Genomic DNA, 10,785 nt, shown 5'->3' on the forward strand with positions numbered 1-10,785 from the left:
TGCTCACGCTCATGTATTGCATGAGAGTTGAAAAGGTTTGAGAACATAAAAGGTGTGAAACAATTGCTTGATTTTCATCGGAGTTGTGCATGATGTAGATACTTTGTGTGGTGAAGATGGAGCATAGCCAGACCATATGATTTTGTTGGGATAACTTTCTAAGACCATGCTATTTCGAAAGGAAGCAATGACCTTATTAGTATGCTTGAAGTATTATTGTTTTTATGTCAATATGGACTTTTGTTTTCAGTCTTATAGATCTGAATATTCATGCCACGATAGAGAATATTACATGGATAAATATGTTAGGAAGCATTCCACATCAAAAATTCTGTTTTTATCATTTACCTACTCGAGGACGAGCAGGAATTAAGCTTGGGGATGCTTGATACGTCTCCAACGTATCTATAATTTTTTATTGTTCCATGCTATTATAGTATATGTTTTGGATGTTTTATATGCATTTATATGTTGTTTTATATTATTTTGGGACTACCCTATTAATCTAGAGCCTAGTGCAAGTTTCTGTTTTTTCCAAGTTTTTGAATATTGCAGATAAGGAATATCAAACGAGTCCAAACGGAATAAAATTTTCGGAAAGATTTTTCTTGGACCACAAGACACGCAATAGACTTGCAGTAGGGGCAAGGCAATTGCCAGGAGGCCACAAGCCTGCAGGGCGTGCCCTGGGGGCTGGACGCACCTCCCTGGCTTGTGGGCCTCCTGTAGGTCTCCTAACCTTAATTCTTGGCCTATAAATTCCCAAATATTCCCGTATCGCCAAAAAGAGAAACGAAAATACTTTTACGTCGTCGGGAGCCTCTGTTCCCGAGAGATCCAATCTAGGAGCCTTTTCCAGTAATCTGTCAGAGAGGGAATTGATCACGGAGGGCATCTACGTCAACTTCATTGCCCCTCCGATGATGTGTGAGTAGTTCACCACAGACCTACGGGTCCATAGCTAGTAGCTAGATGGCTTCTTCTCTCTCGATCTTCAATACCATGATCTTCATGGATATCTATCCGATGTAATACTCTTTTGCGGTGTGTTTCTCGAGATACGATGAATTGTGAGTTTATGTTCAGATTGTCCATGAATATTATTTGAGTCTCTTCTGAATTCTTATATGCATGATTTCATATCTTTGCAACTCTCTTCAAATTATTTGTTTGGTTTGGCCAACTAGATTGGTAATTATTGCAATGGGAGAAGTGCTTAGTTTTGGGTTCAATCTTGTCGTGTCCTCATCCAGTGACAGTAGGGGTAGCGAGGCACGTATTATATTGTTTCCATCAAGGGTATTGCTTGGGTTTATCCCTCTACATCATGTCATCTTACTTAATGCGTTATTCTATTCTTCATGAACTTAATACTCTAGATGCAGGCAGGAGTCGGTCGATGTGTGGAGTAATAGTAGTAGATGCAGAATCATTTCGGTCTATTTGATACGGACGTGGTGCCTATATGCATAATCATTGCCTTGGATATCTTCATAATTATTTGCTTTTCTATTGATTGCTCGACAGTAATTTGTTCACCCGTCGTATTATTTTCCTCATGAGAGAAGCCTCTAGTGAAACCTATGCCCCCTCGGTCTATTTTCCATATTATACTTTTAGATCTATAAACCAAAATTACTTTGCTGTAATTTATTTACTTTAGTTTTACTTTGAGATCTATCAATATTTTATATCTACGTCTATCATATCTCATCCTTGCAAATAACTCTGAAGGGATTGACAACCCCTTTATAGCGTTGGGTGCAAGTGTTTGATTATTTGTGTAGGTACTACTATTGGAGCCTTGCTTGTTCCTCCTACTGGATTGATACCTTGGTTCTCAACAAACTGAGGGGAATACTTATCTACTTCGCTGCATCACCCTTTCCTCTTCAAGGGAAAACCAACGCAAGCTCAAGAGGTAGCAGCGAGCAAGGATGTTGCTTCCATCTTTGGAGGCGAGAGTGATATGACTGAGCATGGGATTTTCCCTTCAGGCATGGAGGCGAGTAATGATGTGCCATCTTCGGCTTTCATCCACGGCGACGGTGACGAGATGGTTGAGCATGGGACTTACCCTTCTACCACGCCGGCGTTTGGAGATGAGTTGAGAGACTTATGCCACCATATTGAGAGTGAGAGTGCCTTCACCACTAGGATATGGTGTGATGCCATAATTTCCATGTGAGGAGAGCCACAACCCCCACCACTTTAGAGAGATGAGTGTATCCACCATATATGACATTGAGTGCACCTACATAGAGGGAGGGAGTGAGCCACCAGCACATACAGCGAGTGAGGTAGGTGATAGGGCATGTGAGTTCATTTCAATTTCTAACAACTTAACATCTACCTCTATTGTGTCTTCTCCTTTGGTGCTAGGTCACATATGTGATGACGCCCCGATCCTCAACGACTTCGGCCTCCATTTGGACAAGACGATGTCCTTGGTGGAATATGATGCACCCCCCCCCCCACATGGTTCCATCACGATGAGGATGACCACAATTTGTTATTTGCCACCTCACCTACACCACTGAGTGGAATGTAAAAGGTAACATAGGTGAATATGATGCTCTTGTCCCACTACTGGACATTGATTGATTGCATGATGTCAATCCACCTATTGCCACTCTTCGGGATTATGCGGCTTTCTCATGTGATGAATTATCCATTTATGATGAGTTTGATGATTCTCATGCGGAGCCTATTAGTTGTGATAACACTTTTCATAGGATATATTATGATAATTCTATAGGTCGCATCATGTTTGACAACCCGCTTGACTTATCATTTGTTATGCATGAGATATCTAAATTCAAATCTTTGCAATCTAACCATAGTAAATATGCATATGCCTTTAAAATAAACTCAATTTGCACATAAGGCATAGATGACAAGCCCATGGTTATTAGCATTTGCTTTTCTTGTGATGATATCGCCATGCTTCCTTTGCATCATTTGCTTAATTGTTCACATATGTCATGCCATGACCAGCCATGATTCCTTTGCATCATTTGCGCAATTGTTCACATATGTCATGCCATGACCAGCATGCTTTCGATATGCAACATTTTAGATGTTGTCCATATTCTCCGTATTATGCTTCTGATATTGGACATGAGGAGACCCCCATAGTTTTCTATTTAACTATTCATACAATTTATTTGAGCCCGAGCCCAAATACTCCACATCCAGAAATCCAAAATTCTGAACGAAATTCTTACTTAGCCCAGCCAGACTTTGGTTGTTGACAGGCGGGTCCCGCATCTGATGGGCCAGTACTCAATCAGGGAAAAGTCAAGGGGGACAAAGTCAGAGGACCCGAGCCCGAACATTTCATGCCATGGGAAACCGCCATTACCATGCTTACGTCTTGTACACAATGAGCGTAGAGTACCATTTGAACTTGACCACTTGGCGTAACGAATTTCACAACCATCAGTGCGGAACAATAAACGTGAGATGTAAGTAAACATAATTTCCTCAACTGCTATTAATTTCTGTCACTCGAACAGTGATGCTTGTCCACAAAGGTACAGATGGAGATCTAGAGAATGACAACAAAGAAACACGGCAGGTAGTGTGGGCATGCGAGGAAAAGGTACAATACTTCTCCTTCGCATTGAAGATACCACATTCACTCACTTCTTGCTCAATGATGACATAGAAAAAAGAAATGGCAAGAGAAAATGAAAATCTATTCAGTGTAACACACTCTTCACAAAACCCTTCTTCAGGGAAGCACTGCTCATCAAAGAGCTGAACACATGGCTCCTGTAATATGAAATTTTGTCGTTAGCTCATATTTCAATTATCTAATAAGTTACTGGTGAAATCACATCATAATTAGATAAATAGTTCCACAAATAGGAACTATGAAAAAATAACGAGCAACAACGGCCTTTGGTTTTGACATTTATCCACTAGTTCCAAAATTAACAAGTGCAGCATGCCCTGCCATAACAATGGGACCCCAGATTCATAATCTAAGCAGAACCAGTCCCTGAATGACAGCATGTAAAGTGCCAATACAACTCAGAACACAACTCGCATCATTGGAAGAGTTGTGGGCAATGAGTAACATGATCTAATTGTGTGACATGTATATGGTATTTGCTGGCAGTGGCATGTATTCTCAGGACTAAGCTATTCCTGTTACCTATTGCAATTCTAGTGACTACAGAAGATTTTCCTCAACATAGCTTATAGTCTCTCTATCCTATATATATATATATATATATATGAAACTTCCAGGAGATTATATGACGCATGTGTATATATTTCTAATAAGGGAACTAAATGAATAGATCATGCCATCATCTACTCCCTCCATTCCTAAATATAAGTTTTTTTAGATATTTCACTAGGGGACTACATACGGAGCAAAATTAGTGAATCTATACTCTAAAATATGTCTATATACATCCATATATAGTCCCCTACGAAAATCTATAAAAAAGACTTATATTTAGGAACGGAGGGAGTAAGACATCAACAAAGTTCCTAGATAACAAATGGCCTGAATACCAAAGACATTCATCACAATGCAATCTTGATAAGAAAAATGAGCTTTTAAGATAACGTCCACATACCAAGTACCGAGGAAAAACAAGGAATCAATAACAAGGCCGGTAAGTACAGTGAAGGAGACGGTAAAACCTGAGGGCCATGATGAACAACATAGCTTTGCTTCATTTACATGCTTTACAGCAAGCCCAATCATCCACGAACCAACACTAACATCATCATGTGCATATGTCCGGAGAACAGACCTAGCATTGAAAAGTGACACCAAAGATACATCACTAGATGTATACTTATAAAAACATCTCTTCTTTTTAATTCTAGATCCTTGCTAGAATACAAAATCAATATTAGTGCACAAAGCATAGGTTGTGTACCTATTTATAGAAATGAACTGAGCCACGGCCCTTGATACAATAAACATTTCACCAGAAGCATGTCGAAAGTATCTATTAGTTGAGACAATGAAATGGGTGAGCCACCAACGTAGTTGTCTTGAGCATTCAATGTACTAAGATTAAATACTAGTACAGGTTTCTTACGATTTCCCGTCACCAAATTTCCACCAATCTGGTTCATACCACTTATGGGTCCTGTTTCAGGGAAGCTATTAGCGATTGTCGATTCCCTAAGAAAGAAAAGGATGCAAAAGGCAAACATGGTACACAAATCCCATTTCTTCTGGCTCAAACAACTCACGCTTCAGAAAAGACCTCCCCAGATTTCATACAGCCTATGTAGACACGAGGTTTGTCCCAGTGAGTTTCAAGCATTGCACTCAAAGTGTCTGCATAAACACAATATGTTGTTCCATGTTAGGTGCTGTTTTTCCCTGCAAAAAAACTGGAAGTGCTATTTGACTATAAAGCGTATCGAGCAAGTGCGAAAGATGCATTCCAGAAACCAAGATCATGCAGATAGACTTTTTTACAGGTCAATGAAGTTTCGCTTTATTCTGTAGAAATGCAATAGCTAACTGAAGTCCCTTTTCCAACTCCCAAGTTCATTACCATCATAACATATCCACACAAAAAACGGAGCACTTAAATTAGCAATAACAAATTGATACTTGAAACATATCATGCAGATCAGCAGATTGATACAGCTCCTTAACCAAACATAATAATCCCCTTCGTCTGCAACTATTGGTCCAATAATAATATTTTGGTTCTTCATACACTCAAAACAAAAATTATACTAGTACATTTGTCATAAGAATACCTTAATAACTAAAGTTCACGAATTTTTAAAAGCATATTTTGGTAACTAATTCAAGCCATAGTCAAAATGCGTAAACTATTTTGAACTGGATGGAGTATCATTTATCCCACAAAATTGTACAGACGTAATAAAAGTTAACAGATGACACTTACCAACATTTATGTATATATCATCATTGACCTTAGCATAAAATTCAGCATCAAATGTCTCTGCAGCATTAGCAAAGTAACGTTTTGTCTTCTTAGGAAGCTCTTCATCAGACTCTGTATGATCATCCTGCAATGCCCAATAATAGTCAAGAACTACAAAGTGGGAAACAAAACATCCCGGTGTAAAAAAAAAGTGTGAACACGGCTGGAACAAGTTATCTTGAAATGAGGAAGGTGGGTGAGAGCAGGGATTCTTTTTCATAACAATCTGGACACCATACAAAAAGTAACATACAGTAGCAAAAGCTACATACAGTGAAAACACGGCTCGAGCAAGTTATCTTTAATTGAGGAAGATGGGTGAGGGCAGGGGTTCTTTTTCATAACAATTTGGACGCCATACAAAAAGCAACATACAGTAGCAAAAGCTAGGTGGCTTGTAATTCGACTGGTATCTCAGGCAGCACATAGTCCACAGTAACAAGGCAAACAACTATCAATATGTTTCCAGTTCTTTTTTGCCTTTTGAAATCTGAATTCAACATTATGAAAGAGGACCAAGATCAAAAGTTGATCAAATGACATCCTAAACAGCGTAGGAATATGTTTGATTCATAAATCAGGCATACCAAAATCACAAAATCATTTGTACTTCTATTCTCGTCATCGATTTCCCTGTCAAAACGATCTCCTCGATTTGCACTGCATGGAGGAGCAACTATCAGATATCTAGACTTCATATTGTCATTCCAGTAGGATTGTAAGTATACAGTACCTTCTTCCAACTATGAAACGTACAGCAATGCCTTTCTCATCTTCGAGTTTCTTCAGCAGTGAACCTGCACACATAAGTAAACTTATAAACCACAAAGACAACAGAGAGCATTTCTTATCAACAGTAAGGTTTGAAAATTAAGGAAAAAAATGGAACACATTTTACTGTCTTTATTAACTGAAGGTCATTTAAAAGGATAGTATTGCCAGAGTCTCATTATGAAAATAAGTAGAACTGCAGCATTTGCTTCTAGATCTTGTCAAATACCTACCCAATGCCAAATGCATAAGTTCGATGACCCGCAAATTCTCTCCCGCATCCGTCTGCGGACCCGCGCGCGCGCACGGGGGGGGGGGGGGGGGGGGGAGTCCGAGGACATGGGTGCGAGAGCCGGCCATCCTACGCTACTCTAAACCTAATCTACATACCTACCAATGGCAAATGCATAAGTTTTGTTCAGGGCATCTCCAATGCAGACCTGCAAATTCTCTCCTGCATCCTGCCGCAGACCCGGAGGGGGGGGGGCCTGTCCGAGACATGGGTGCGAGAGCCGGCCATCCTACCCTACTCGCATAATTTTCAATTTGGGAGCGGACAAAATTCATGCAAACCAGCTAATTTTCATTGAACCGAACGAAATTCATTACATTTTGGACAAATTTTAACTGAACCCTACTCTAAACCTAATATAAATGATCGCCAGCGTCCGTTCCCCATGTCGGGCCATGAGCCCCGAGAACTGAAGCTCCGGCTCTTGCCTTCACCTTCTCCAGTTCCGCCTCGACGCTTTGCCTCCACAGCCTGAGCGGCTAATCCTCCGACGATGATCAGCCCGCCAAGCTTAGCTTCAGGCACGTCCACGTCCGACACGATGGATGTGTTGGCAGCGAGCAACTCCTCCGTGCGCCGGTGCTCGTCAAGGAGATGGAGCTTGTAGGCCTAGTCGGCCTGCACCTGCCAGAACTTGCCCTCCCGCTCCTCCCGTAGCATGCCCGTGTAGTGGGCACGGGCCTCGCCGATGATGATGCCGGCATGCACCGGCGAGGAGGGTGACGCGGGCTCATCCTCGACCTCATCCTCCATTGGTATGTCGTCGACCTCCGTCGGACTGCCAGCCAGCAACAATGGCGGCCATCTCCTTCTGCTCAGACGAGAGGCTGTCCCAGAGGGCTTTGGAGCGTGAGGAGGCCGGCGGGAGTGGTGCGGATAAGAGAAAGGGACCGGACGAGGATGACTGCGGCTATGGCTGGGACTGGTGTTTATATAGCGAGCGGATGGTAATGGGCCACGACAGTGTGGTTAATGGTGGGCGGAAGTTGGACAGACGGGTGGCACCGGAGTAGGTTCCTTGGCAACCGCATATCATTAATGTAGGGCGACTAGTCAACAGGATGGCTGGGTGACGTTTGAACGCGGAGCAGTCACCTGCACTGGGAAGCGGCACGGGCAGCGTTCTTTCCTGGAGCGCCACTTCAATGCACGCAGCACTGAGAGGTTGCGTCCGCTTTGGTCGGGCACGAATCAGCACTGACGCTCTGGAGCGGCGACCGCCTGAAGGGCGCGCGGGCGAGGGAGTGGGTTGGTGCATGGGCCAGGGTAGTCAGAAGCGTCCCTAGGTGTGTCACTGAGTAGCTGATTAACTGATTTATCGGCTGACTCGCCTATTAATCCGTTACTAACCAACCGACAAAGCGGTTACCAGTTAACGATTTTCTGAACATTGCCACTATCACTATAAGCAATTTATTATAACTTGGCGATAACCTCTAAAGTACATATAGATTACCACAGTGATAATATGAAAAATAAAATTAAAATGGAGGTTGCACCCCCAATTATATGAGTTTATGACCATTGCTTATAAGACATGCACTATGAAGTTGTACCTGTCGGAAGCCATGATTTTCTGACAGCGTCACGGTAATTTTTTCTGCCAAAGCTTGTCATTATCCCAATAACAACCAGAGGTTTCTTCCTAGAATGAGTCGCATTTGTCTCAGAGGTATATTTGCCAACAAATCCTTCATGCTTTGCTGCAGCCAACTCCATCTCGAGTGATGCCAACCGCTTGCCTTGCTGCCTAAACATTAAAGAGCTTACTGAGTTACTACTATAGCTCAAAGTTCCAACTATCACAATACAAAATCTGCAACTATGAAGAACCAGCTCCGGTTTACTTGCAAAACCAGAATAATGAACAATGTAGCATGGCATTCGACTATTTGTCAGCGTGTACGTTAAGAAGGCATCATCTGCATAGTAATGGGTATGTCACAGTTACCTGCATGAAACAACCTTCAAAGTATCGTCCACTGATATTGCCGACCGCCCCTGAATTTGACAGAACTCGTATGCATTAGGTCACACCAAAAGGCAGCTATTGTTCTAGTTAGCTGGAAGGGCTAGTCGGATCTGAAGCAACATACCTGGCCAGTTCGCCTATCGAGCTCTTTAATCAGGTAAACCCGATTCTGTGCATCCTGCCACAATCTAACATTTGCAAGTGTCAACAAAGTTTCCTCTCGGAGGTCAGCAAAAGGTCAAAAACTAATAATTTATGGATTATACTAGATAAAAACGAACAAAAAACATCTGCTCTTTTATCAGGTAAGCGCGATTCTATGCATCCTGCCACAATCTAACATTTGCAAATGACAACAAGTTCCCCTCTGGAAGATCGGCAAAAGGTCAAAAACCAATCATTTATGGATTGCTTCGTAGAAACGAACAAAAGATATATATCTCCCTCTCCCTAGCGAATAAATGACTCTCTCGCTCTCTCTCTCTCTCTCTCTCGCACACACACACACACACGCATACACACACACACTGCCATGGTAACAAAACAGAAATAATCCGAGTTTAAACAGTGGCACTAGAAGACCCTTCCCACAGACACAAACTCCACATTTCTTCCGACAGAACAATTCAAGGATTCAGAATTCCCCATAACGGTAAACAAACAGAGAAAAAACCGTGCCGAGTGATTAGAGGCGAGCATTTCAAGGAGCCGCTCAATGCGTCGAACGAGCAAGCGGACTCACCGGCCAGCGACGTAGAAGGATGCCATGGTGGCGAACATGGCGAGCATCATCGCCGACATCGGCGACCGCATCGCCCCCGTAGCCGACGGCGCTTGCCGCCGCAGGCCATCCCGGATCTGCATCAGGACCTCCTTTCCCCCGGATCCTGCGCGGAACGCGTGGGACTGGACGCTCCGCTCCACCGTGATCTCAGCACTGCCGGCTCGCTATGGCCTCTACCGTGGAGATCCCTGCGGTGCCCTTCCCGACCCTCCTTCTCAGTGACCAGGGCCAAAAAGGTTTCTCCAAGTTCTGGAAGCTGCTAGAAGCCACGGGGAGGTGGCGGAGGTCGACGGGATGAGGGGGAGGGAGGTCGTCAGACGGGTGCCGCCGGTTGGTGCATTGCGGACCGTTTCGGTGGTTCTTTTTCGTTGTTGCAGAGATTTGGATTTCAGAGAAATCCCCTCCTATTCAACGAGCGAGGATCAGAATACTACTATTTGATTGATGAAGCCAAAAGAAAGAAAGAAATCATTTTCTGAGGGCCAGCGTGAAGCCAAAAGAAAGAAAGAAATCATTTTCTGAGGGCCATCGTGCCACTTTGATGACGGCAAAAGAAAGAAAGAAATCAATTCCTGAGGCCAGCTTACTTCTATTTTTTTACTAAAGTGTCCCATCATCGTTTGGACGAAAAAAAAGTCTAGATCAGATCTATAAAACATTTGGTATTGTAAAAAAAAAAAATACAACTCGCTCTAGAAACACTTCCGCAGATCTTATATCTTCAATTTTTGTTTGAGGTTTTACGATTTCTCATACATCACACAAAAGCAGTTGATGGGAGTGAAACTTCACGAGCCGCTTTGGTCGGACATGGCAGAAGGTGAAGATGGCTCCAGCCGGACATGGCAGGAGGCGGAGATGGCTGGTGTCGCACGGTTCTGATAGAGATGAAGGTGTCTTTCGATGAGAGGTAGCTATCGTATTTTATGAAAGTCGATTTTGACGATTCGAATTCACTAAACCAGTTTCAAGAGGTTATTGACCACGTCAGAGCATGGCCAACCTGATCATGAGGGTCTATTTTATG

The 10,785-nt window shown here is 42.9% G+C and overlaps 1 protein-coding gene across 1 annotated transcript; it reads right to left on the reverse strand.

Annotated features, from left to right (window-relative positions):
• Positions 1 to 3,472: 3,472 nt before the first annotated feature.
• Positions 3,473 to 10,219, reverse strand: LOC123409700 (hydroxyproline O-galactosyltransferase HPGT1). Its single transcript, XM_045102563.1, has 12 exons — positions 9,717 to 10,219; positions 9,099 to 9,162; positions 8,954 to 9,003; positions 8,559 to 8,752; positions 6,673 to 6,736; positions 6,527 to 6,599; positions 5,901 to 6,024; positions 5,227 to 5,314; positions 5,070 to 5,120; positions 4,905 to 4,976; positions 4,663 to 4,775; positions 3,473 to 3,777 (listed from the first exon to the last, which is right to left on the reverse strand). Exons 1-12 carry the CDS (start codon positions 9,836 to 9,838, stop codon positions 3,755 to 3,757), a joined length of 1,038 nt encoding a protein of 345 aa, XP_044958498.1. The 5' UTR covers positions 9,839 to 10,219; the 3' UTR covers positions 3,473 to 3,754.
• Between the last annotated feature and the right edge of the window lie 566 nt (positions 10,220 to 10,785).

Source organism: Hordeum vulgare, chromosome 7H (assembly GCF_904849725.1).
Source record: "Hordeum vulgare subsp. vulgare chromosome 7H, MorexV3_pseudomolecules_assembly, whole genome shotgun sequence".
Classification (NCBI taxonomy): Eukaryota; Viridiplantae; Streptophyta; class Magnoliopsida; order Poales; family Poaceae; genus Hordeum; species Hordeum vulgare.